Genomic DNA, 26,683 nt, shown 5'->3' on the forward strand with positions numbered 1-26,683 from the left:
TCTTCCCTGAAACTAAAACTGGAGTCTTGCTACAACAAAATTGCCAAATTTGCTAAAGGCAACTGCCACTCCTCCCATCACTGCATAGCCGTAAGGAAACTACAATGGCTAGAATTCCCACACTATTACTCATACAGCTGACCACCTCACATAAACTTATCCATAAACCATTAGACTGCCCTGCTCTTAGCTCCTTACTCACCACCTACTCCCCTCCTAGGCCACTACACTCAGAACACCAACACCGCCTTCAAATTCATACACCAAATCTACCTACAGGCAAACTCTTATACTCCTGGATCATTGCCAAATTATGGAACAACCTCCCATCCTCCGTACACAGTGAACAACGTCTCTCTAACTTCAAAACTGCCCTTCACAATCATCTCATTTCTAACTGGATATGTAACTGCACTAATGCACCTACTACTACCTATGAAGCTATTACTTGATTCTTTCTACTTTCTAGACTCAGCTTTGATAAACTATGCTATCTGGCAACTCTAACTACCTTGCATTGCACCTACTCTATCTAGCTTCTCCATCACTCTATTACTTACTCCATATCTACACTAGAAGATGACTAAACTCACTTTCACAGCACTCTTATTGGTTGAAAAGGTACTACCTTATTTTCCTCCTGCTACTAACCTTAATTTCTTCTCTAACTACTTGAACTCTCATTCATACTTTGCATGCCTTCTACACTTATTTCTATAGTATTCCCAGATCAAACGCTAGTGCTTCAGTTTCAGCAGCTTTTGTCTACCTGACTCTAGTGGACTCTGCCCACATTAATTTTTCCCTATCATATACCCTTGTCTTTTTTTTTGTATATTATGCCTTTATACATTGTAAACTTGTATTATTAAGTTGTTATACATTGTTGTTGTTGTATCTTTCGGCTTTTCCCGGTTAGGGGTCGCCACAGCGGAACTCCGGTCCGCTAATGATTGGCAGTAGATTTTTACGTACCGAGTTGCCAGCCCTAACGTACAACCTTCAACGAAGGTACGCCCATTCACGCATGTCTCCACACAGAAGACGCTTTAGCTGAGAATCGAACAGGACAACGTCTTACTGTGAGGCGACAACGCTACCGCAGCACCACCACCGCAGTTCTAAACTTGTATATAAACTATTATTTTTGTCCTGGAGCTTTTCTCCCTGGGCCTCCACTGAAAATGGGCTCTTTATGGCCCAGTGGACTTTCCTGGTAAACAAATGTCAATCAATAGATAAATATAGTGACAGGGCTTTGAATAGGTCCATGTAGGATATGTTGCTTAGGCCTTGTGTCCTTTTAGTAAAGTAGCTCTGCAACCATTCCAGTGGTTGCATGTGTCTGGAAAGATACATGCCAAACAGGGCAATATATTCAGTGACTGGCCTAATGAGGGCTGAGTGAAGGGGGACAATGACATCCCCAGATCTAGACATAATCTCTTTCTTTATAAGCTGTGCAATACAGAAGGACTTTCTTACAACAACGGACACATGTTGGTTAAAGGTGCAGTCACTGTCCACATAAGTTTCCAAATCTCGAACAACTGGGTCATGTCTTAAGGGTGTACTGTCAATGTGGTTCTTCCCTTGGGTAGATTTATTTATTTACTTATTGATATATTAGTAAGGACAAGATCTAAGGCATTATTTCCCTTTATGCGTTTTATGACTAATTGTTCCAGGTCCCTTGCATTGACAAAGTCTTGGAATCTCTGTGATTGTGCTTTTGTAGTGGTATAGGTTTCGCAGGCTATCACTGGACAGTTTATATCACTTAGGAAAATGGTATTGGGATTAACATTGTGTAATTCTACTGCATGTAGATAGGCACTGTGGCTTTCTTTTGAAATACAGGGAGTTCTATAGCTAGCTAATATACGGTTCAGGATTCTTTTGATGGTTATTTGGACATGAAGAAGCTCTAGTGTATCATGCTGCTTGGACATTGAGATGCCTACACCTTTTCCCTCCAATTTGCAGTAGCTGGACTACACATGTGGAAGGCATTACAGCCCTGCACAGGAGTGCTCTCAGATATTTTAAACCATGCCTCAGTCACTACACGGACGTCAATGTCCTCTAGGGTGAGAAGGGCTTGCAGGGAGTGGAGTTCTGTTTAAGCCCCTAGCACTGATTAGTAACACCTTCATATTTTCCTTTGCTTGTTTCATTATGTTGGCAGGTTTATGAGGCTGGCAATGACTAAAAATGGCACTACTGGTGTGGACAATTTCTTGGCCAATAATTGAAACCCTAGAGGGGACAGATGCAGGCCATCCCTAACAAAGCAGCATGGTCTGTTAATCATATCCTAACAGGCTGATGATTGCAGGACCCCCTTTGAATGACATCAAAAACTAAGCCAATTACTGAAGTCAGTTATTTGTTAGTCATATTTCAGCATCACGCTTGGAGAAGGTAGAATGCTGCTCAGTGCTCAGCGCTACTTGGAGAAGGTAGAATGCTGCTCAGCGCTACTTGGAGAAGGTAGAATGCTGCTCAGCGCTACTTGGAGAAGCTAGAATGCTGCTCAGCGCTACTTGGAGAAGGTCGAATGCTGCTCAGCGCTACTTGGAGAAGGTCGAATGCTGCTCAGCGCTACTTGGAGAAGGTCGAATGCTGCTCAGCTACTTGGAGAAGGTCGAATGCTGCTGAGCGCTACTTGGAGAAGGTCGAATGCTGCTCAGCTACTTGGAGAAGGTCGAATGCTGCTCAGCGCTACTTGGAGAAGGTCGAATGCTGCTCAGCGCTACTTGGAGAAGGTCGAATGCTGCTCAGCGCTACTTGGAGAAGGTAGAATGCTGCTCAGCGCGACGGAGAAGGTAGAATGCTGCTCAGCGCTACTTGGAGAAGGTAGAATGCTGCTCAGCGCTACTTGGAGAAGGTAGAATGCTGCTCAGCGCTACTTGGAGAAGGTCGAATGCTGCTCAGCGCTACTTGGAGAAGGTCAAATGCTGCTCAGCGCTACTTGGAGAAGGTCGAATGCTGCTCAGCGCTACTTGGAGAAGGTCGAATGCTGCTCAGCGCTACTTGGAGAAGGTCGAATGCTGCTCAGCGCTACTTGGAGAAGGTCGAATGCTGCTCAGTGCTACTTGGAGAAGGTAGAATGCTGCTCAGTGCTACTTGTAGAAGGTAGAATGCTGCTCAGTGCTACTTGGAGAAGGTAGAATGCTGCTCAGTGCTACTTGGAGAAGGTAGAATGCTGCTCAGTGCTACTTGGAGAAGGTAGAATGCTGCTCAGTGCTAGGCTCATACTCATCACGGACACAGTCTTAGAACTCCATTATCTCTCTCTTCATATAGTTAAGGGAGGTACACCTCAAATCGTTGACACTGACATGAATTATTACAGTCATACTGGTACTTGTTGTTCAAGGACTTGAGTGCGTGTGTGATCTGAAGGAACCTGGCACCAGACAAGCAACTGTTCTGTATCAGTATGTAGCACTTGGCACAAAATGAACGAGTACCTACAGTTGGCCGAATTCAGGTTCCAGTGCCTCAAATAAACTGACCGACTACCCAATAATCAGATCAGAATAAAGGGGAGAAATCTAATTTCTCATATTAGTAAATCAATTGCTCATTCAATACATAGCAGATCGATTGCTCATTCAATACACAAAGAAACAGATATACTAGTATAACAAGTGGAGGTTATGTATTTCTTACAGAGTGCTATATCTTAACCCCTGCAAAGTCGACAGAAGGTGCTCCATGTGCAAAGAAACAATACAGAAAATTCCACAGTGTCCTGGCTAAATTCTTCCTTGCCTGTACAAACACCAACTCTGGTCCACCTTGAAAACAGGCCTAATGGAACTAAGATGCTAAATATAAGCAAACAAGTAAATAAATATGCATTTACATTTTAAGAAGCATTCTTACACTTTGATATCTCACTAATAATTTAAGTAGCTGTGATCATGCACAGTGAAACAATCACAACTACTGAACTTGTGGGGTAAATATTAGCAGATTAAAAACCATATAAAGCATCACCAAAATCTTGTTAACAGTAATATGACCCCAGGCATCCTTTCACTGTAGTTTTAACCACTACTCATATAACACGAAAGTGAAATCATATCCCTTAACACCATCTAGTGCCACTCTAATGCAGCACTTGAATCTAGTCACGTTCACATGTAGCTGATACAGCAAAACTATGTACATATCAGATCACATGTTTACAGAGTACAGCCCCTCCCCCTTCAGTCAAAGAGCTATAGCTCATTAGACATGTAAACAAATCAGCATACTCATTAATTAGACACATGCTGACCAGTGTAATGGAATCTTTTAGCCCTCATCTTTGGAATTTCACTCCTAAAATATGACGAAAAGTCAGTACTGTCCCTCTTTGGATGTACCATGTCCTTTAATCAGCTTACCTCCTTCTGGATTCCCTGTTATTTTCACTGAGGACTCACAAAACAGACATCCTTTGAATGCACATTTGCTATAATGAGTTCTACATGTAACTGGCTTGATGCGGGGAATTTTCTTTCTGCTGAATTACTGATAGCCTCCCTGCCCAGACATAGTCACCACTGTTCACGAGGATGCCTTTTGGGCTGCCAACAGCCAATGGACCACTTATTCCTCAAGACTAGCAGGGTGTACCTACCTTTTCATTAAAGTCATCCAGATAATTATTTTATATCATATTTTAACTTATTAACCTGCCTGTTATATGACCGTTTCTTTACCCATGCACAACAGATTCTCAAATCCCCAGACTATTTTTGTTTATACCAAAAGTTAATGAGACATCAACATTTTTTCATCTCATCAGACATTTGAAATTTTGATGAGAATGTTGAAAAAAAGAACAATCAAGTAGTTCCAGCTGTTATAAAAAATAACCAAGTAGTTCCAGCTGTTATAAAAAATAACCAAGTAGTTCAGAAGTAAGCCGACCAACATGTCTCTGGTTTACTTCTGAACACTTACTCTGGCTGGTTCCATTTGATTTTCCCTCTCACCCACCCAATTGTTCTTGTGTTCTTACAATTTGGTGGCTTTTGCTTTGCCCGCCTCTTATTATAAATTTATTATTAGACAGTTCTACTGCATCAGCTCATTCTACAGAGTACAGTGAGATTATTTGGGAAGGCCCATGCCCTTAGCTTCTTAACCTTGAATTATCTTCTGTTTCCTCCCTTTCTATTTGAAAAAAAAAAAGAAATTACACTCTATTCAGCTGCTTTTACTGTAGTTATACTGTGTCTTTACGGACTTTAATACTTTATTTTGCTTTTGCTGCTGTACTGCCACTTTTATTACTGCTTGTTAGTAGCCTGATTACATTCCAAACGTGTTTTACTGAATTGCTGCTTTATGCTGTCTTTTTTTCTGTCATGACTGTGATTTTCAGCACGTTAAATTTCAAATACCTCTGCACTTAGCATAGGCTATATTCAGTCTTATGGAATCTAAACTGCCTTGTATCACTTGAACACTAAAACCAGCTCTTTGCTGAGATACTGAAAGATCTGAGGTATCCGTTGATTCCTACTAACTATAAGTTCCTGATTCTGCTCTTAAATTGCACTCTTAATTTGTATTTGCATTCTATTGTCTAGATTGTTGGAACTGTTTTTGGCCAAATTTTACTACATATTGCACTAGTTCGGGTGTAGCATAGCCCAGTTCCACGATTGCTGTTTCTGGGTTTGTTTTGTAACTTCTGAGCATCAAATTGAAGCTATCTTTGTTAGAGAAGGCTTTTCTGCACCCTTGTGAAAGGAGAGTGCTGCCTGAGTACTATCTAATTGAGAGGGATTGGACTAGAGCTTAGAGAGTGCGTCCATATTGGCTACTTTGAGTTAAAAGGTTACTTCTTGTTTTATATAAGCTTGCATCTGCACTTTCTTGTATGTAGCACACCACTGTTCATAGGCAGGTACTAGGCTATCGGCCTGGGGCCTATACAAGCCCAGCCAAAAAGGTACCCTGGCTTTTGCCACCCAAGAAAATTATTTTCCTGTGCCCCTGTCGAGCAGAGCCACAGAGGTGATCCCGGGGTGAATTTCCTATTCCCCATCCAATCACCAAGATTTTTCTTGAAGAGTGCTAATGAGGAGTTTTGTTTGATATAGATAGGTAGTTTATTCCAGCGTATGGGAAGTCTCTGGGACAGGAATCTATCCCTCCGGCATGTTCTGTTTATTGTGGTGACAAGGTTTAGGTCCCTAGAGTGTGTAGCTCGGAGGGATTGGGATTTCTTTAAGTGGAACATGTCCAACAGCTCTGGGTTTGACATAGCTTTGTATGTTAGGCAGAGATCACCTCTGAGTAGGCGATATGCGACGGAGTAAAGCTGGAGTTTTTTGAGACGGTTCATGAGGGCATCTGTTTAAGGCCGGTAATCCTCTTTGTGAGGTATTTCTGCGGCCTTTCCAGTTGTTGTAGATGTCTTGTGAGGTACATACCAAAAGAGGCATTGTACTCTATAATGGGTCTAATGAGTGATGAGTAGAGGGGAACAATGACCTCTTTTTTTCTGCTTGAGAAACATTTTTTGATGAGGTGCGCCCATGTAGAAGGATTTCCTGACTACTGTGGTGATGTGATTATCAAAGGAGAGACTACTGTCCACCTGTGTTCCAAGGTCTCATCACGCTTTCGGTGTTAAGTATACTACCGCCTATGTTGTAGTTCATGGGTACAGAGTTTTTATCAAAGGGGATGACAATGCACTTTTTGGCATTGAGCTTGAGGCCATGGCTTTGACACCAGGCATCTGTCTCAGTGAGGCCCTTTTGTAGGATGTCCACATCGTTAGGAGTTTCGATTATGGCTCCTAGTTTGCAGTCATCTGCGAACTTCGTTAGCCAAAGACCTTCTGTGTTAGCCTGTACTTCAGAGAAGTAGATACCAAACAGGAGAGGACCCAGGAATGAACCCTGTGGTACTCCACTTGTCACTGGTCTGAAGTCGTATTTGGAGTCTGCTACTTTCACAGTGTGGGTTCTGTCAGTGAGCCAGTTGGCAACCCATCTTGTGACATAGGTATTTATACCTAGTTTAGTGAGTTTATCTATAATTCCAGAGTGGGGGATGGTGTCGAAAACCTTGGCAAGATCTAGACAGGCTGTGTGAACCACCTTACCCTTGTCAACAGCTTTGATGACTGCTTCAAAGAAGTCTATCAGGTTTAGGAGACATGATCTGCCTTTTACAAACCCGAACTGGGTGTGGTCCTGACTTTTGAGATTACCAATGTCTTTGTTTATAAGTTCCATGATAATACGTTCCATGGCCTTGCACACCAGGCTCTCCAGGCTAATGGGGTGGTAGTTCCCAGGGTCCGTGGTGGCTCCAGCCTTGTGGAGTGGGATAACCATCGCAGTGCACCATTCAGCAGGCACAAAGCCTGAGGTGAGGCTATGATTGAACATGGTACTTAGGTGGGGTGCCAGTTCGTTCTGTAGTTCGTGCAGAACGCAGCCTGGGATGTTGTCTGGTCCTATGGATGCTGTGTTCTTGGCTTTGGAGAGTGTGTTTTTTATCTGTGCAGCCGTGATTACAGGAACTATGCATTCTTCCGGTATTCCGGTATAGAGATGGGCTCTTTAGGGGGTGAGGGGGGTAAAGTTAGTACTGAACCTATCTGCCAGGATGTTGGCAATATCAGTTGGGTCTGTATATTTAGTGCCATTGTGCTGTAACTCAGAGCAGATCTGAGTGTTGCCATTGACATTCCTGACATAGCTATAGAATGCTTTGTGGTTGTCTTTAAAATCAGTGGCGATTTTGTTTTTGTAACTAGCCTTGGAGGATTTTATCAGGGATCGCAGCTTCTTACTGAGGTTGACCAGGGAGCTCCTCCACTCATGGGAATTTAGTCTCTTTTGCAACAGTTTCTTCCTTCTGTTGTACAGTTTGTTTATGGCAGGGGACCACCAGATTGGCTTCCTTTTTCTGGAGGATAGCGTCTTGGTTCTGTTTGGGATAGCATGATCCATGCACTCATGTAATTGCTTATAAAGTGCAATTGTGTAGGATTTAGTAGTCGTAACTGTATTGTCCATCTGCATGGGTGTCATGAAGTTCACCACTTCTGTCTTATGAAGCATGAAGTTGGCTTTGGAGAAATTTTTTATCATAGTTTCCTTAATGGGGGGTGGGGGCAGGATGTGGATATCTAGGGTAATTAGCTTATGGTCAGATCAGACCAATGAGTCGTTGACTTCAGGTGTGGAACACCGGTCACTCATGTTGATAATGACTAGATCTAGGATATTTCTTCCCCTGGTGGGGGTGTGGATAAGTTGATCCAGGGCATTGGAGTTTATGAATTCCAAAAAGCGTTGAGCGAAGGAGTTGGTACAGGAGTAGTTTTCCCAGTTAATGGTGGGGTAGTTGAAATCGCCCATTATTAGGGTGTTTGGTTAAACCCTAATATTTTCCAGTACATCAAGAAAAGAGGAGTGGGAATCCTGGGGCATGATGGGTGATATGTAGCAAACTATAACTTGGATTGCAGTTTTGCCCAGAGTTAGTTGCACTTGGATAACCTCGGCTGCATTATGCTGAGCAACTAGCCTAGAGGTGTGGATATCCTGACACACCTGTGCACTGACACCAGTAATTACCGCTGGTGGTTAAGTAGCAAATGTTTTGCTTGTTAAATTTTCCCTTAGTACTTTGCTTGTGGACCTCCAGAGGTTTTTCACGGCTCAGCTCTACTGTCAGGTACAACATTAAGCTTAGTCTCAGAGGTACCAACACACCTCTCACCCATCAGCTATTCCTAACTGCGACCTCTCTTCCTGACCATATAAATGTACCTAACACTATGGATGCACAACTTCCCACAGTTTCTCCAGCCAGCTTGGTCAACATGGGCATCCTGAGACAGCGTAGTAACTGCTTTATGTTCACAGACAACCCTCTGCTCCTAAACCACACAAACTCAGCATGTGAGAGATGCAGCTATATTAAGAATCTTAAATCCATGTCTCTCACACACCAGTCAGTACATATGACAATAAGCAGGTCATCAGCAGGCACAACTCACCTCCTACTCCACCCAAACCCACATCACACATACCTACATATGTGGAGGTCCTCGCCAGAAACATACCTAAACACTAGAGACCTTCCAAACACAAAAACGCTATACATAATACTCCCTCTGCAAAATACAAAACACAACAGCTGACATACCAGTGTCTCACCTGTCAAGCCCTTAAGGCAAAACCCAAAACCAAACATATTAGTCATAGGTGATTCCATCGTGAGACACACAGATGTCGCTCTCACCAGGCTGGATAAGGAGAAGGTCACAGTCAGGTGCCGGGATCCACCTTATCACACATGCACTGAAGTCTCTCAATAATAGCTACTGTTATGACTCTGTCATAGTCCATGACATACTTCTCAAATGTACCTCATTACAAGGAATGTACCTCATTTGGGGTCTTATAAAGTTCATGTTCCTTGAAGTTCCACACTGAAAATGTCTGTCACACATTCAGTATTAGGAAATTTTAACTGATATTCATGGTAAACAGAAATGAATCATAGTAATTCATTAAAACATCCTTTTTATAAGTAAAAGCAGCATATTTAAACCATCCTATGACCTTCCTGGTTGAAGGTGTTAGTAAGCCAATAGTATGTGTTCCACATTTTGCCCATTTGTTCCACATTATGAGGGCTAGTGTTCCTCATTTTGGAGATGAAAGGTTGAGAGCTATTCCATGTTGATGTGAACGACTTGAGACATACCTCTCTGGACTATATGAAGAGAGACATGATTGAGCTCTCGGACTATGTGCCTCAGGCTGGTATGTCCCTAGCCTTAAGCAGCATTTTACCTTCACTTAGGATGATGCCTCAATATAAACAGAAAATAACTGACTTCAATAATTGGCTTAGTTTTTGGTGTCATTCCCAGGGGATACAGTATCTGTCAGCCTTGGATGACATGATCAACAGACCTCAATGCTTTGCCAGAGATGGTCTTCATCTGTCAATCCCTGGGATTTTGGCTACTGACAAAGGTTCTTGCCACCCCTACAGTGTGTTTTTTAGGCAGTGTCTAAAAGACAAAATTCCAGACATAAGAACACCATCTAAAAACAACCTCAAGGTTTTGCTGCTAAATGCTAGGAGTCTTAACATGAAACTGCATTCACTTGAAGCAGTCCTCACATTGGAAGACAAAGACATTTGTGCAATCACGAAGACCAGGTTCAAGGCTATGGACAGCATCCCAGCCATATTGGGCTACACCTCCCTCCTCATGTTCAGACCACAAACTGAAAGGGTGAAAACTAAAGGAGGTGGTGTATCAATATTCATTAAAGATAAATGCACATCCAGATTGGTTAAACAGTAAGAATCCCTGGAGATACTTCAGGTGCAATTAAGTGTTGGTAGGACACCTATTCAAGTCAATGCCAGCTACAGGACCCCTGCATGAATCAGGACACCCACTCTGCCTATTTGGATCTACTTAAGTCTATCAAGATACATCCACACATTATGGTTTTGGGTGACTTTAACTACCCATCCTTTGACTGGGAAAATTACTCGTGCGCAAACTCATTTGCCCAAAGGTTTCTCAACTTCATAAACTCCACTGCCCCCAAGGGGTGCCAACATCCTAAATCTGGTGCTTACCAATATGGGGGACCACTACAGCACCCCCACTGTGAGGTCTTCCCTGGTGAGATCCGACCACAAATTAGTCTCATTTGAAGTAACTATCACACCTGCCCCCCCAACACCAACTAAACTAAAAAAAACTCTCCAAAGCAGATCATAACCTCTTACAGGATGGTATAAACAGCGTCACTGCACCTCCCTCCTCAGATGGAACTGGCAACTATGCAGAGTTCTACACAAATGCTTTATACAAAAACCTGAACAACTGCATTGACTCCGTCATACCCGATAGGACCAAAACAAGCTCCTGTCAATGAGTAAGAGGGAGTGGGCCCTAAACTGGGAAAACTCCCTCCTCAGCTTAAACAAGCAAATAAGACTTCTCGGTACATCCTCCAAAGCTAACTACAGTTGCAAATTAGCTTCTCCAACTAAGGATAACCATAAGGTGTTCTTTAGTTACATCCATAACCTAAAAGGAAAGGCCCGGACTTGTGCCAAACTGGTAAATAATGATACCACATGCACCAAGCCTGTGGACATAGCTAACCTGTTAGCTGACTTGTTCTGTGAAAACTTCACTCCCCTCTTCCTGCCACACTTACCCCAAGACATCCTTACCACCAGTCCTCTACCTTGTATCTCTAAACAGCAGGTCACGAACACCCTCGCTAAGGTCAAGAACACATCATCCATGGGACCTGATAACATCCCAGGCTGCGTTCTACATGGGCTGAAACAAGAATTAGCAATGTCATTGGGTACTCTTTTCACTTATAGTCCAAGCACTGGCTTCATCCCAGATGAATGGAAAAAGGTCACCGTTATCCCTTTGCACAAAGGCAGTGCTTCCACTGACTCCAGGAACTATAGACCTAGTAGCCTAACTAGCCTTATCTGCAAGGCCATGGAAAGAATCATCATGAATCTTATCAACAAAGATATTGGTAATCTCCAAACATCTGACCCGACTCAATTTGTATTTGTCAAAGGGAGATTATGCCTGTTAAACCTGGTGGACTTCTTCGAGACAGTTACCAAGGCCCTTGATGAGGGGAAATCTGTCCATACAGCCTACCTACACTTAGCTAAGGCTTTTGATACTATCCCTCACTTAGGCATAATTGAAAAACTCACCCAGCTAGGTATCAACCCATATATCATTAGATGGATCGTTAGCTGGCTTAGTGAAAGAACCCATAGAGTCAAAATAGGGGAATCCACCTCCAACAGCAGACCTGTAACCAGTGGTGCTCCACAGGGATCAGTCTTGGGACCACTACCATTTGGAATCTATTTCTCCGAAGTGCAAGGCAAAACTAAAGGTCTGTGGCTGACAAAGTTTGCTGACGACTGCAAACTGGGAGCGGTCACAGAATCTCCAAACGATGTCAACATCCTTCAAGATGGTCTTACACAAACAAATGACTGGTGCCAAAATCATGGCCTTAAACTCGATGCAAAAAAATGTATTATCATCCCTTTCAGTAAGAGCGCTGTTCCTGCTATCACATCAAAAAGACCCTAAGTACGCACTCAGTAGTGAGAGACCTGGGCATACAGATTGACAGCAACCTTACCTTTGATCACCATGTCTCCAAAGTGGTAAGAAGGGCATTCTATATTGCTCATCTCACAAATAAGGGCATTGCCTCTAGAAAACAGAAAAAAAGAGGTTATAACCTCCCTGAACTCTTCCCTCATCAGGCCAACAATGAATACAAGGTCCCTTTTGATATGTACCTTTCCAAGCACTTGCCGCAAGTGGAGAGACCATAAAGGCTCTTCATAAGGAAAATTAAAGGTCTTCAGGATCTGTCCTATGAGGACCATCTGAAATCACTGTCACTTTATTCTGTTTCATACAGACTGCTCAGAGGTGATCTCTGCCTTGCATATAAGGCAATCTTTGACCCTGCTTTATTGGAAATGCTGCATATCCATAAGTCAAATGATACAAGTGTTACTCACTCTAATGGACTTAACCTGCTATGTGACATTAATAGAACCTGCTGGAGGGACAGATTTGTCTCTCAGGGGTTACCACACCTCTGAAACAGACTCCCGCTTCATGTCAAGCAGAGCACCTCATTGGCCCTCCTCAAACACAGTCTGGACAATTGGATGAGTAACCATAAATTCACCCCAGGGGTTCCACCTATATCCCTCTTGAACAGGGGTGATAGGTGCTGATCGTGGAAATAAACGTAAAACATGGCTAGGCTTATAAGGGCACTAGGGTCATTAGCCTAGTAACCTCCTATGATTTGTTAAGTACTTCTCAAAAAGTTGAAGGTCTAAGGTAATAATTAATTATTTCAGTATTTATTCATTTTATTTACTATGGTATATGCTGAAGATCTATGCAGTACTTAAAATTAAAAGTTCTTTACTAAATGGGAAGCTAAAATTTCTCACGTTCTTTTTGCATACATTTATACAGTTATGACTAGGTTTGCCAGAGTCCCATTTTTCATAACAGTCCTAATGTGGCCAGTTGTGGCTTGCAAAAAACTGGAAAGCAGCAACTCCAGGCTTATTAGTAAAAAGATATTTCCTGACTTTTTTCAAAATACTCCAGAGAAATAAGATAAACTACAGGGAAGGTGCAGTCATAGCCAGTTTCCCAGCCAGGAATATGTGTGTGTGTGTGTGTGTGTGTGTGTGTGTGTGTGTGTGTGTGTGTGTGTGTGTGTGTGTGAGCATGTGTGTGTGTGTGTGTGTGTGTGTGTGTGTGTGTGTGTGTGTGTGTGTGTGTGAGAGAGCATGTGTGTGTGTGTGTGTGTGTGTGTGTGTGTGTGTGTGTGTGTGTGTGTGTGTGTGTGTGTGTGTGTCTGTTGTGGAAATCACCGTATGCAAATTAATTTCTAAAGGGGCAGCAGTTTACTCACTATAAGCAAAACGGTTACCAGGATCCTTTAAGGATGAGAAAAGTAAAAGGCGATATAAATTTACTTTTATTGTATTCTTATTTCTGATCTGGTTGTTTTATTATTAACTTTATAGTAACCCATTCTACTGTGAGTTTATCTCATGCCTATGATACTGTAAAAGAATTCTCCTGATTGAATCAATCTGTTATGTTTGGACTTTTATTGGCGTATGTCTTTTACACTAAATATAGACTTTTAGACTTAAACTTTCCTTCTGTACTTAATGTATTTTGTAAAGTCTGCTTTTTGCATTATCACTGTTACTGCAATGTAGTTTGTTATTTATTGTTTTGTTTTTGATCTCTTGATTTTGGCCATCTTAGCCTGGGTCATGGCTGAAAAGAATCCTGTGAGCAGTCCACCTACCTGGTTAACAAATGTTAAATAAATATAATTCTTTATACTTAAATCCTCAGGCCAATATAAATTTTGGATATAACACTCTCCCACGTAAAAAAGTGCACATCAGGACTTAAATTATATGACTGTATATAAAAATTTACAGGCTTAAACTCTAAATATATCTTTGTAACCATATCACCCCCCCCCCCCCCAAAGTAACAAAGACATAGCAGACACGAACACACACAACAATACATTCTCACTGAGACACTGGTTATGGTTCCACCTTCCCTGAATGAAGCCAGATTACTGCACCTGGCAAAAGTCAAAGCACATTACCTTGTCACAGCTATTCAGAAGAGCTTTTATAAGGTCAGTTATACCTGCAGAAAAAGTCAGCACACATCTATGGTTTTAAACCCTGGACATGTGATGACAACTGAACATTATCACCGAGTGTAACTCAGCATGACAGCATTACAACATACACGCTTATGCAGCAATCAGCATTACTGTGTAGGACAGTAAGCATCTCCGTTCGGAGAAGAGACCCTCCCCATGAGAACACATAAGACAATAACGCAACAGCCCAAACCAGAATTCCACAGTGTTCTTCACACTACAAGCTTCAGGCTTATGGTATGTTTAGACAGAAAGCCAAGGGACAGAAACTTAATACAATTAAGGAAGTGAGTGTGTTTGCCATTGTGTGAAATATTTTAATACTTTGTTTGTAGCATGATTTTGGAATTATTTATGCAAATATGAACAAGAGTTTTTCAACTGAACTGTACAGGTTTATAGGTCACAGTAAAGGTGGGAAAAGTTTTGAAATGATTTATTCTGGTCTCTTTTTTTATATCACAAAAACCTGGCATTTTAACAGGGATGTGTACACTTTTTACATCCACTGTACACACATATATATATATATATATATATATATATATATACACACACACACACACACACACACACACATACATATATATATTTATGTGTGTATGTGTGGAAAATTAAAACAGTTACTAGGTATACAACACACAAAACAAGTTGACAGCATTATAAATAGCAAATATGAGGACAAATACAGAGTAGTCTGGCCTGAAATGCCAAATTCCATGAAAATCTCATAGTTGTCTAATATCCAAATAATCCAAACTCAGGACTTACTGGTATTTTTCTAGAAAAGTGAAAAATCAGTGTTCCTTGTACTTGGCTAAATATCAGATACAAACAACCTAAATCACTCAGTGTAATTTTATAATGCATAAAAAACACCCTATATAACAAAAGTTCATAATTTTTCCCAGAAAGCACTGCATACATAAATGTACACATGAACTGTTAACTAAATTGAACTGTTGCAGGTCTCCAAAATATATCTTTTAAAGTATGAGCTACAAACTTTTTGATTTGTTCTACTCTCAATTTTGTAAATTTATTTTGCCTTACAAGTCAATTTCACTTGAGTCAAAACTGTTGTGACGGGTTTTGCTATCCTGTAGTCTATGCTTTGTAATTGTGACAATAAAAATTTCAAAATGTTGGTTTGTGTTGTGTCACTGACCCTGACTGTGGCTGAGAAAGTCCTCAGAGCAGTTCACTTACCAGTTAACACATGCAAAAAATAAAACTTCCAGTAGTTGCACATTCACTCACGCTACAAAATCACATGTATGTAAAAGCGCACACACACCAGGTCTGGAACAGTGGGCCAAAGAGTCGATAAATCATCTAACCCCTAATGGACGATAACCTTAATCTCTGGCACTCTCCTGCTCTTATTTTTGGGTGCACAAGAGTGATCATGAGGAATGAATGAACTGATTGGAATTTGGGACCTGATGGTTGCAGATAGGGATCAACAAGAGGAAAAAGTTTCTTAGTAAAGCACAATTCAGAGTGTGAAAATAATGTAGTTTGAAAAAGAGTTGTGCTCGTGCAAGTATAGAAAGCAACTTGTTTTCAGTACAAAGGATGGAGCACACAAATCTCGGTGAATCTCAACAATGACAGAAAGTACTTATTCAGAATACATACCTAGAGTTTTGTGTGTCCCATTTGGCGCTTGTAGAATCTGACTGAGAAGGTTCCTTGCAAAGTTTGATATCGGATTCGAAATCACTGTTATCTGACTCTCTGTTTTCCGTTTTCAACTTCTTGTGATGTTTGTGTTTTTTCTTTTTCTTCTTTTTTTCTTTTTTCTTTTTCTTCTTTTTGATACCAACTTCTTCCTCCCTGTCTGATTTGTCAGAGGACTCCACAGACTCGGATTCAGAAGGGCCACTAAAAAAAAAAAAAAGCGAGAAACAGACAAAAATAGTTACTAGTTAAATCAGATTAAATAAACATCCAGCCTCTCTAGAGATACACTGATTAAGATCAGCATACAACTTTTGGTGATAAAGGCTAGAAAATTAAACATATATAATCCCCCCTACAATGGATGGCAATATCACTCTCCCTGAAACTTCAGGCCAATAGCTATGTTTACCTATCTATCCAAGATCCTAGGGAAATGCATTCGCAAACGACTCCTAGAACAACACTTAGCTACGGGCAATATCTTATCACCTACACAGCATCGCTTTCATCCAGGCTATGGTACAGAAACTGACTCACCTTTCCTAAACACCATAAATTCAAATCTAAACAAGTATTCTATCATGGTATAAAGTCTTCTGAAATCTATCAAAGGCTTGTGATACAATTTCATACTGTCGAAAAGACTTGCACAAATAGGTATAACCACAAGCACATTTACCTGGTTTCAAATCTACCTGGAAGAAAGATGTTAGGTTGTCAAATGGAAAGAAACATTTTCTCAGCCCCATACTAACCCAAACTGGATTTCCACAAGGATCCATACTTGGACCTCTACTGTTCAATACATTTATAAATGACACATACAAAGCAATCGATCATAAGATCATAATTCAATATGTAGATGACTACACCCTAATTCACACTGCTAAAACATTTACCAGTTTCACAGTGCAACACAAACACAATGTACACAACTAGAACAATAGTTAAACAAATCCCAACTAATATTAAATGCAAAAATAAGTTATGATTTTTCACCCCAACCACAAACATTACAAACAGCACACAAGTTGACAGCCATAAAACTAACCCCAGAATAACACAATAGGTTCATAGGTGTTTACTAGGCTAACGACCACTGGGGCCTTTTTAAGCCTAGCCATGCATACCAAATCTCTGACAGGTTCTGGTACCCTTGATAAGTGTAAGCAGGGGCTTGGGATATGAAACATTTACAACATAAGGCCTGGAAGAGGAACCTTACAGGCTGACTGCACCCATCAAAGACACTGGTGCCCAACCAGGGGTGAATTTCCACTTCCCCATCCAGTTGTCTAAGTTATACTCTAATTCTGTTAGGGAGGGACTCTGCTTCATATGAATTTGCTGTGTGTTCCAGAGAAGAATTAGTCTATAGGATGCACACCTGTCTCTCCAGCAGGTCCTATTTATATCACAGGCAAAATCTAAATCTTTAGAACGGGTAATTCTGGTGCCATTTATTTTACAGATATGCAGGGAGGTCCACCAGACTAGTGTCCAACAATGCCTTGCATGTCAGACATTGCTCTCCCCTCGACAGCCAGTAAGAGACAGAACAGAGGGATAGGGCTTTGAGGTGGTCTGCAGAGAACATGTTACTTATACCCTGTATTCTTTTAAAGAGGAAACTCTGAGCATTCCAGTTGTTGCATGTGCCTGGTTAGGGACATACCGAAGTGGGTACTGCACTCGATATGTCTGATGAATGCCGAATACAGCATAGCAAAAACCTCTTTGGACCTTGACACCACACCTTTGGTTATTCTTTATTTATTTATTCATTCTTTGCTGAAAATGTTAGTCCCAACTAGGCTAGTCGACTCTTTTCAGGGGAGACCAGAGTTGGTATTTATACTACTTGAGGAAATTTGGCCAGGGCACTGGGGATCTTCCCCCACTTGTCACTGTTGTGAGTGGAACACATTCTGGAGGAGCACCTCCGGTTTGCATTCCAGGCCCAGAAGTGGTACACAGAAAAAGGGACGCAGATAGACAGAGAAGTTGATGATGGAGTGGTGAAAGAAATGGAGGAGAAAGTAAATACTGAGACTGAAGAATGTGTGCAAATTTTGGGGAAATGTTTCAAAGAAACCTGTTTGATGGACAGAAGTCAGCAAATGATGGCTGTATAATTACAGCCCTCCAGTCAAAAGGGTTGCACGTTGATTTACTTAAAGAAATGGCGGTGCAGAGTGAGCCAAAAAATGAAGGAGACGCTTCCTGCAGGGACATTATGGAGAAAATACAAAAGGAGGAAGGACAGACAACCCTGGAAAATAGTGGTCAGATAGAAAAGAAAACATATGCAGAGAAAGTAAAAGAAGGCAAAGTGGAGTAGTAGAAAAGAAAGCAGAAGAAAATGAAAAACGGAAGTACATGGTAAGGATTCAAAATAAATAGGACAAAGAAATAGACAGGTATGAGGTGTGGGACACTTTAATAGCTCCTTTGGGAGTAAAAGCACATGAGGTAAGAGCATTTAAAGAGACATTTTGTTACATTACATCTGAGACTGCTTTTTTCAATGAAAAATTTCTTGGAGAATATTAAAAAAGAACAGCTGTAACCCATGGGATTTTTTATATTATAAAAGCATTTAACAGCGAAACAAAAAAGGGTATTTGCGTATTATCGCAACCACACATTGCCAGAATCACAGCAGTCTCGGCTGAAGTTAGTTTACTGTTATTGGAACGTTGTCGAGAATGCCACGAATTCTGACAGATGAAAAACATATTAAAAAAAAGCCATTAACTAGAAAATCAATGCGTAGCAAAAGAAAACAAAAATAACAGAAGCATAACTTCCATTTTGGTACTTACATATAACTGTTGTACCTGCTGTGAAACTGAAAACTCCACTACTAAGATCAAGATGTCGTACATGTAAAGCTGTTTTCCCTCTCAGCTACACTTTGAACAGCAGAGACCAGTAGCAGTTTAATACGCTTTGAGAATGTAATAGTGTCTGTAAAACAGACTGGTCAATAATGGTGTTGATTACATTACGTTTGAAACAAATAATTTAAACTTTTCGAGAAATAAGCAATTGATAGGTACAACAAGAATGACCATTTAGATACTTTATAAAGTTAGCAGTAATCATGCATAAAGTAATCAGATAACAGTGTATTAGGCTTTCCTTTAGTGATTGGTTTGGTAGCATACATGGGCGGGAGGGCTAAGCTTATAAAAAATACTTGCCGTTTTCTTTTGGACCACAGAAGACTAAATGTTGTACGGAACTTAATAGGTTACTGTTTTATTTATTTTTTTGTGTGTTGCCTAGACATGCAGTGAGCAAACTTCGACAGATGTGGGGGTGGAAAGTACTAACATATTATGACAACCACGTACTGTCAGCATAACATTATTTAATTGAGGATGGAATGTTGCCCAGAATTCCTTGAATGCTGACAGTGTGTGATTGCGATAATATATAAGTACCCAAAAAAGAAAATGCATGTACAATTTCGAACAGAGGTAGAAAGAGAGACTTTGAAAGGACATCTGAAAACTTTATCTAAAGAAGTACTGGAGACTGCAAAATTTTATGACAAAAGGGGTTTATGGACTGCTGGCCAGAATTGTAATTTTGTTTTCAAACAGAAAATGAAAAAATGTATGTATATACCAAGCATGATAAATGTGGAAGTGAAGAGGGGTGTCGTGAAATACTGGGCACAACCCAAAACATGTTTTTTTAGGGAAAATAAGGACATTTGATAAGTAACAGTGACAAAAGAAAATGTTATTATTGTGGAGAAATGGAACATGAAGCAAAAAATGTGAATTGAAATGTAATAATTGTAACAAAATTGGACATTTATGGATGGACTGCAAAAATTAAAATAAGAGTATGGAAAAAGAAAAAAATAGAAGTTGCAGAAATAGAAAAAATAATAAAGAGAACATAGAATAAGGTTCTGAAATAAGTGATGAAGACAAATTGGGAAGTAGTTAAAGAAAAAAAAGAATTTCATTGGCAAAAGGGTAAAAGACAGAAAAAAATAAAATGTAAAGGAATACGTACAAAAGAAAAAAGAAAGGAAATGGATGAAGAAAGAATATATACAGTTAATGATGGGGATTGCTATAATGGATAAAGTGCTTGACTCGCAGACACAAGGTGCAGTGTTTCATTCTTAGTTTGGGAAGGAAATTGGCTAGGCTTAGAATGGCATGTTAAGAAAGCTAGCCTAATAATCAGTTATGAACTTAAGAAATTACGAATCTAAGGAAAGGGGAAAATGAAAATTTTATTAGAGTGCTTTCTGTAAATGTGAATAATATTAAAAATATAGTATGAAAAACAGTAACTTTGGAATGATGTAGATGCAATTATATTAGAAGACACAAGATTTTTAACAAATAAAAGATTAAAGAGAAAGTATGGGGAAGAAAGATAATCTGGAATTTGGGAAATGAGAGATGTTCTGGATTAGCCATATTCCATAGTATACAGTAAAGATATTAGATGTCTTCTTCTTCTTTCGGCTTTTCCCGGTTAGGGGTCACCACAGTGGATCACCTGTCCGCTCATGACTGGCAGTAGAGTTTTTACAGTGTCGAGTTGCCAGCCCGGCACCCAACCTTCCTCAGAAGGCACACACATGCATGCACTCACACCTAGGGCCAATTTAGAGTGTCCAATACACCTACAGCATGTCTTTGGGATGTGGGAGGAAACCAGAGCACCTGGAGAAAACCCACGCGACCACAGGGAGGACATGCAGACTCCACACAGAAGGCACCCAAGCCGAGGATCGAACCAGAGAACCTCTTGCTGTGAGGCGACAACGCTAACCGCTGCACCACCGTGGCCGCCCAATCTGAGTTGCTAAATAGGCTATGACAGCAAGTCTGAAAAAGGATTAAGATCAGAGACCACCACATGTTTATGCAAGCACATCACTGTGGTGGTCTGTGAAAATTTCCAGGGGTGTTGGAAACCAGGAATTACTTTGGGCTTGAGCATCATTTTTATTGCCATCCTCTCTACCATTTGTGTGCTTTTGACTGTTGTGTTTAATCCACAAACCTTGCACTTTCACACCTTTGGAAAGTGATCACCACTACAGGTTTGAAGCACCTGTTGTAACAAACTGAAGAGGAGAGATATGGATTCTGACAGAAGTGGACCACCCACCAGTCCTTACAAACGCCAGATATCAGGATCCAAAAAGATAAAGGATGTAGATGCACAGTCCATACTGACCTGATGTATCATTTAATTTTTCTAATGTGAACTCTGGACAAGGGAATAAGACTCATAGAAGCCACATACTCCAAAAATCTTGAGAAATTCCCTGGCAGATACTTGGTTTTGATTGGAAAAACTCAAGAAGAAAGTAGAGTTGTGTAAGACCTTACCATAACAGTAGATGTCCTTCTCTTCACTGTTGCAGTATTCTTCACACAAGGGATCACCTGCCAGTACACAGAGCCTTTACATCTTGTAGGTGCCATACATCACAAGTATGCTCTCCGCGTAAAGATATTAGGTGTAACTTTAGAAAAATGGTAAGAATAACCCATTGCAGATTTAAAATAGAAAGAACAAGTTAAAAAAGTATAACATTATATGCTTATTCTAAACATAAAGAAACGGAAATCTTATTTCATCAGATTTTAATCTACATAGTGATAAATATGAATATTATAATAACAGCAGACTTTAACTGTGATTTAAGAGGCAAGCATAAAAAGAAAGAAAATGATATATAAAAAAGTTGGAAGTTATAAGATGTGGTAAGTTAACATTTTGGGGAAAAAATTAATGGACTTAAAAAGTGGTGTATATATGTGGAACTGAAATAGATTATTTTATATTATCAGAAGGTTTAGTTATAGGAGAATGGAGGTAGTTTTAAGAAGATTTTTCTAATCATCTTGCAATATGGCCAGAGATAAAAGAAAACAATGGATATCTAAAAATAGCCCAATGAATAAAAAGGATAAATGAGAAAAACATGGAGTGAAGAAGGATAGAGCGTCTTAATACAGTCATGTAAAGATCATATTACTATAGGATCACAGAAAGTTACCAGGCTATTGGCTCTGAGGCCCTTATAAGTCTAGCCAAGAGTTTAGCCCATGCATAGACAAGTCAGCACCTGATGCCCCTGTCCAGCAGGGACACGGGTGGAATCCCAGGGGTATATTTTCTGTTTCTCATCCAGTTATCCAGGTTGCGCTTAAAAAGGGGTATAGAGGTACTCTGCTTGACGTGGAGAGGGAGTCTATTCCACAGATGGGGGGGGTCTCTGGGACACAAATCTGTCCTGCCAACAAGTCCTACTGATGTCACAAACCAGGTTGAGGTTGCACGAGTGGGACACTAGAGTAGAGCTAGACTTGGAGATATTCAGCAGTCCCATGAAGGCAGGGTCTGAAATTGCTTTGTATGCTACACAGATTTCACCTCTGAGGAGTCTGTATGAAACTGTCTCTGTAGGGCAGATGTTTGAGGCCCTGGATTCTCCTGGAGAGGAAATTCTGTGGTCTCTTCAGCTGCTGCATGTGCTTTGTGAGGGATATGCCGAAAGGGGTGCTGTACTCAGTAATGCACCTTATAAGGGAAGAATACAGGGATGTCATGATCTCCTTGTCCCTGGATGAGATACCCTTACTTATGAGGTGGGCCATGTAGAAAGCTTTCCGTACAATGGAAGCAACATGGTGGTCAAAAGTCAGGTTGCTATCAACCTGGATGCCCAAATCCCTCATGACAGATTGCATGCTTAGGACATTGTCATTAATGTGATAATTCGTGAGGACGTTACTCTCCCCAAAGGTGATGATGATGATGCATTTTTTGCTATTCAGCTTGAGGCCATGTTTCTGCCACCAGTCATATGTTTGGGTGAGACCCTCTTGGAGGATGCCCACATTACTAGGGGAATTGATAACAGCACTCAGCTTGCAGTCATCTGCAAACTTGGTCAGTTACAGCCCACTAGTTTTGGCCTGCACCTCAGAAAAGTATATCCCAAATAACAGAGGCTCCAAGATCAAGCCCTGGGGCATATCGCTTAAGGATCTACTGCTTGAGGTGGCTTCCCCTGTTTTGACTATGTGGGTTCTATCAATGAGCCAGTTTGCTACTCACCTAGTAACATACGGATTAATGTCTAGTCAAGAGAGTTTATCTATTATGCCCGAGTGGGTTAGACCCTCTTGAAAGATGCCCACATTGCTAGGGGAATTGATGACAGCGCCCAGTTTGCAGTCATCTGCAAACTTGGTCAGCCATAACCCACTGGTTTTGGACTGCAGCTCAGAAAAGTATATCCCAAATAACAGAGGCTCCAAGACCAATCCCTGAGGTATGCTGCTCATTACTAGTCTACTGCTTCAGGTGGCTTCCCCTATTTTGACTAGGTGGGCTCCATCAGTGAGCCAGTCTGCTACCCATCTGGTAACACATGGATTGATGCCTAGTTGATAGATGTTATCTATTATGCCCGAGTGGAGAATAGTGTCAAAGGCTTTGGCCAGGTCAAGGTAGGTGGTGTGCACCATCTTCCCCTAGTCTACGGCTTTGGTGACTGCCTCAAAGAAGTCAACCAAATATAACAGACATGACCTCCCTTTGATTAAGCCAAACTGTGTGGGATTGAGTGTTGTGGGATCGAGTGTTTGGAGGTTGCCAATGTCCTTTTTAACGAGGTCCATGATAATCTGTTCCATGGTCTTGCAGACCAGGCTAGTTAGGCTGATGGGTCTATAATTTCCCAGATCGGTGGATGCTCCACCTTTGTGCAAAGGGATGACAGTGGCTGTCTTCCAGTTAGCTGGGATAAAGCCGGTAATCAAGGTTTGGTTGAATAGGGCACCTAATGGTGCTGCAAGTTCCTGCCCGAGTTCATGTAGGATGCAGCCTGGGATGTTATTGGGTCCCATGGAGGTTTCTGTGACTGCGCAAATGTCAGCCTCTTCCCGGGTTAAGAATGATTGTAATGAGTACAGTTTCATGTTTAGACTCCTGGTGTTTAGCAGCATGATCTTTAATTTGCATTTAGTTGAAATTTTTATGTTGGTAGTTTTGACCTCATCACTTTTCCTAAAAAAAGGCACTATGGGGGAAGCAAGAGTCTTTGTCAGAAGCCTGAAGCCCAAGTGAGACAGATGCAGGTAATCTCTGGCAAAGCACTGTGGTCTGTCGATCATATCTTTCCAGGCTGTCAGGTACTGGATCCCACTGGAATGACGCCAGAAACTAAGCCAATTGTTAAAGTCAATCATTTTCTGTTTGTACTGAGGCATCATTCTGGGTGACGGTAGAATGCTGCTTAAGGCTACGAACATACCTGCCTGGGACACGTATTCAGTGAGCTCAATCATGTCTCTCTTCATATAGTCCAGGGAGGTACGTCTCAAGTCATTTATGCCAACATGGACTATGACACAGTCATAACAGTACCTGTTGTTGAGAGACTTGAGTGCATGTGTGATATGGTGGATTCTTACATCTGACAAACAACTAACCGTGACTTTCTCCTTTTTCAGCCTGGTGAGAGGCACATCTGTGAGTCTCACAATGGAGTCTCCTATAACTAATATGGTGGGTTTATAGTCAAGCCTTAATGGCTGTGAGACACAGGTGTGTGGACTATGCATTGTATGTGGTGCGGAGGGTTGTGGAGTTCGCGTGTGTTTTTGCCTCGGAGATCTTCTTTGTTTGGGTATGTTTTTTATTGAGAAGCTCCACATGTGTGGGTGTGTGTTGTGTCAGTGTGGGTGGTGTTTGAGGTGTAGTAATTGTGTTGATAACCTTCTCAGGGCCAGATATACTGGCTTGTGAGGGAGAGAGCATAGACTCTAGGATCCTAATGTAATTACATAGCTCACAAATTGTGTTCCTAGGTGGCAGTAGTAGATAGTTGTCCATATACATGAGGCAGTTGCTACACTGTCTCAGGATGCCCATATCAACCAGACTGGCAGGAGAACCTGTAGGAAACTGTCCATCCATATTTGTTATTATCTGACAGAGAGAGGCCAGGGAGAGCTAAGGAGCAGACCTACAGCCTAAGTACTTAAACCAAAATAAGAGGCTTAGAATAACACACTTTAAACAGGCTTTAAACAAGCAGTAATAAATGCAGCAGAAAAGATGCAATTGAAAACTTTAAAGAACCAGCAGAAAAGGCAAGATGAAGTAATAGAGTAGGAGGAGGAGGAAATACAAATACAGTAAAAGCAGCTGGATAAAGTTTTTTTTTTTAGTAAAATGGAAAGGGAGAGCTATTCAAGGTTAAGAAACTAAGGGGGTTGGCCTTCCCAAATGATCTCTCTGTATTACGTAGAATGAGCTAATGAGACAGGACTGGGAGGAGCGTCCCAGATCAAATTTGTAGTAGGGGCAGGCAACTGAAAAGCCACAAAGTTTAAGAACACAACAATAGGATGGGACAGTGGTGGAAAAAAATTCAGACATAGGTCAAGCAAATATATAAATGCAGACACAGATAAATAATAATTCAGTCAAGCAAATAAATAAAAACAGCACAGTACTGTTAAGAATCACTGAAACAGTTAGATCAAGTGCAAAAAATATGCTTATATTAGCTCTCTATTTCCAGATTGTTTAAGAAGCAATCACAGGCACAATGGAACTTCTAGCAAGATAAGCATTTTATAAAAATTGGTCTGAATGGTGGATGATACTGAAGGAAAAATATAAAAAAATGGTTTTTATAGTGGCAATATGATGTGAGAAAACTAGAGAAAAAAAATATAAAAGAACATATAACAATGCATTGGAAGATTTATAACACAATGATAGAAAGTACTTTGACAAAGGAAAAGAATTATACAAAAGAAATCAAGAAAAAATGCAAGAATTATTATATAAGCAAAGATATGTTTCACAAGAAAAGAGAGAAGCATCAAGTTACTTAACATATTAGTAAAGGAAGTTGGTAGTGTTATGAGACAAACAAGTGTAAAAGTAGAAATAGAAAGAAGTCAGAACATGATTGTGAATAGTGTAGTACAATATGTACAAGAAATGTTTTAAAAAAAGGTAGTTAAAAAAACATGGAAAGTAAAAAAGTTAACAGAAAACAAGAATAAATATTTGGAAAAGGAGATTTCTTTAAAAGAGCTAAATAAAGTATTAGGATGATTAAATATAGATTTGGCTGCATGACCAGATGGAATAGAACATGGAATGTATAAAAATGTAAGGGACTGGCAAAAAAAAAGATTTTGAATGAATGGTTAAATAATATGGGATGTATAAAAAATGTAAGGGATTTCCAAAAAAAAAAGAAAAGAAAGATTTTGAATGAATGGTTGAAGGGTTTATGTACAAAGAATTACGTAGTGGAATACTTAAATTCATATGGAAAAAAAGGGAAGATAGAAGAGAAATAAAATGGAGACCGACAGTATTAAATAATAATAAGATCTTTGAAACTAAAATGGAAAACATTATGGAAGATGGTATGTATAGGATAAAGGGAAGGGTTGTCAAGAATTATTAATGATAGCTAGAAAATTGTGGGTGATATTATGAATAGAAAACAAAAAATGAAAATCATGACAGCAGACCTTAATAAGACATTTGACACAATTAGACATGAAATGTTATGGGCAATAATGAAAAAATATAAGTTAGGAAATTATGTATGTCAACGTACAGTAATAATAAAGTAAAAATACTTGTAAATGGCTGGTTAA

At 40.4% G+C, this 26,683-nt stretch overlaps 1 protein-coding gene across 1 annotated transcript in view; it reads right to left on the reverse strand.

The window, feature by feature from the left end:
* NRDE2 (NRDE-2, necessary for RNA interference, domain containing) overlaps positions 1-26,683 on the reverse strand; it is a 766,517-nt gene that overhangs the window by 618,112 nt on the left and 121,722 nt on the right. Inside the window, exon 3 of the mRNA XM_044073622.1 lies at positions 15,948-16,193. Coding sequence (XP_043929557.1) covers positions 15,948-16,193 — 246 coding nt within the window. The remainder of the gene's footprint in view (positions 1-15,947; positions 16,194-26,683) is intronic.

The sequence above is a fragment of the Protopterus annectens genome, chromosome 6.part0 (assembly GCF_019279795.1).
Source record: "Protopterus annectens isolate FY-2018-M chromosome 6.part0, PAN1.0, whole genome shotgun sequence".
In the NCBI taxonomy this organism is placed as follows: Eukaryota; Metazoa; Chordata; order Ceratodontiformes; family Protopteridae; genus Protopterus; species Protopterus annectens.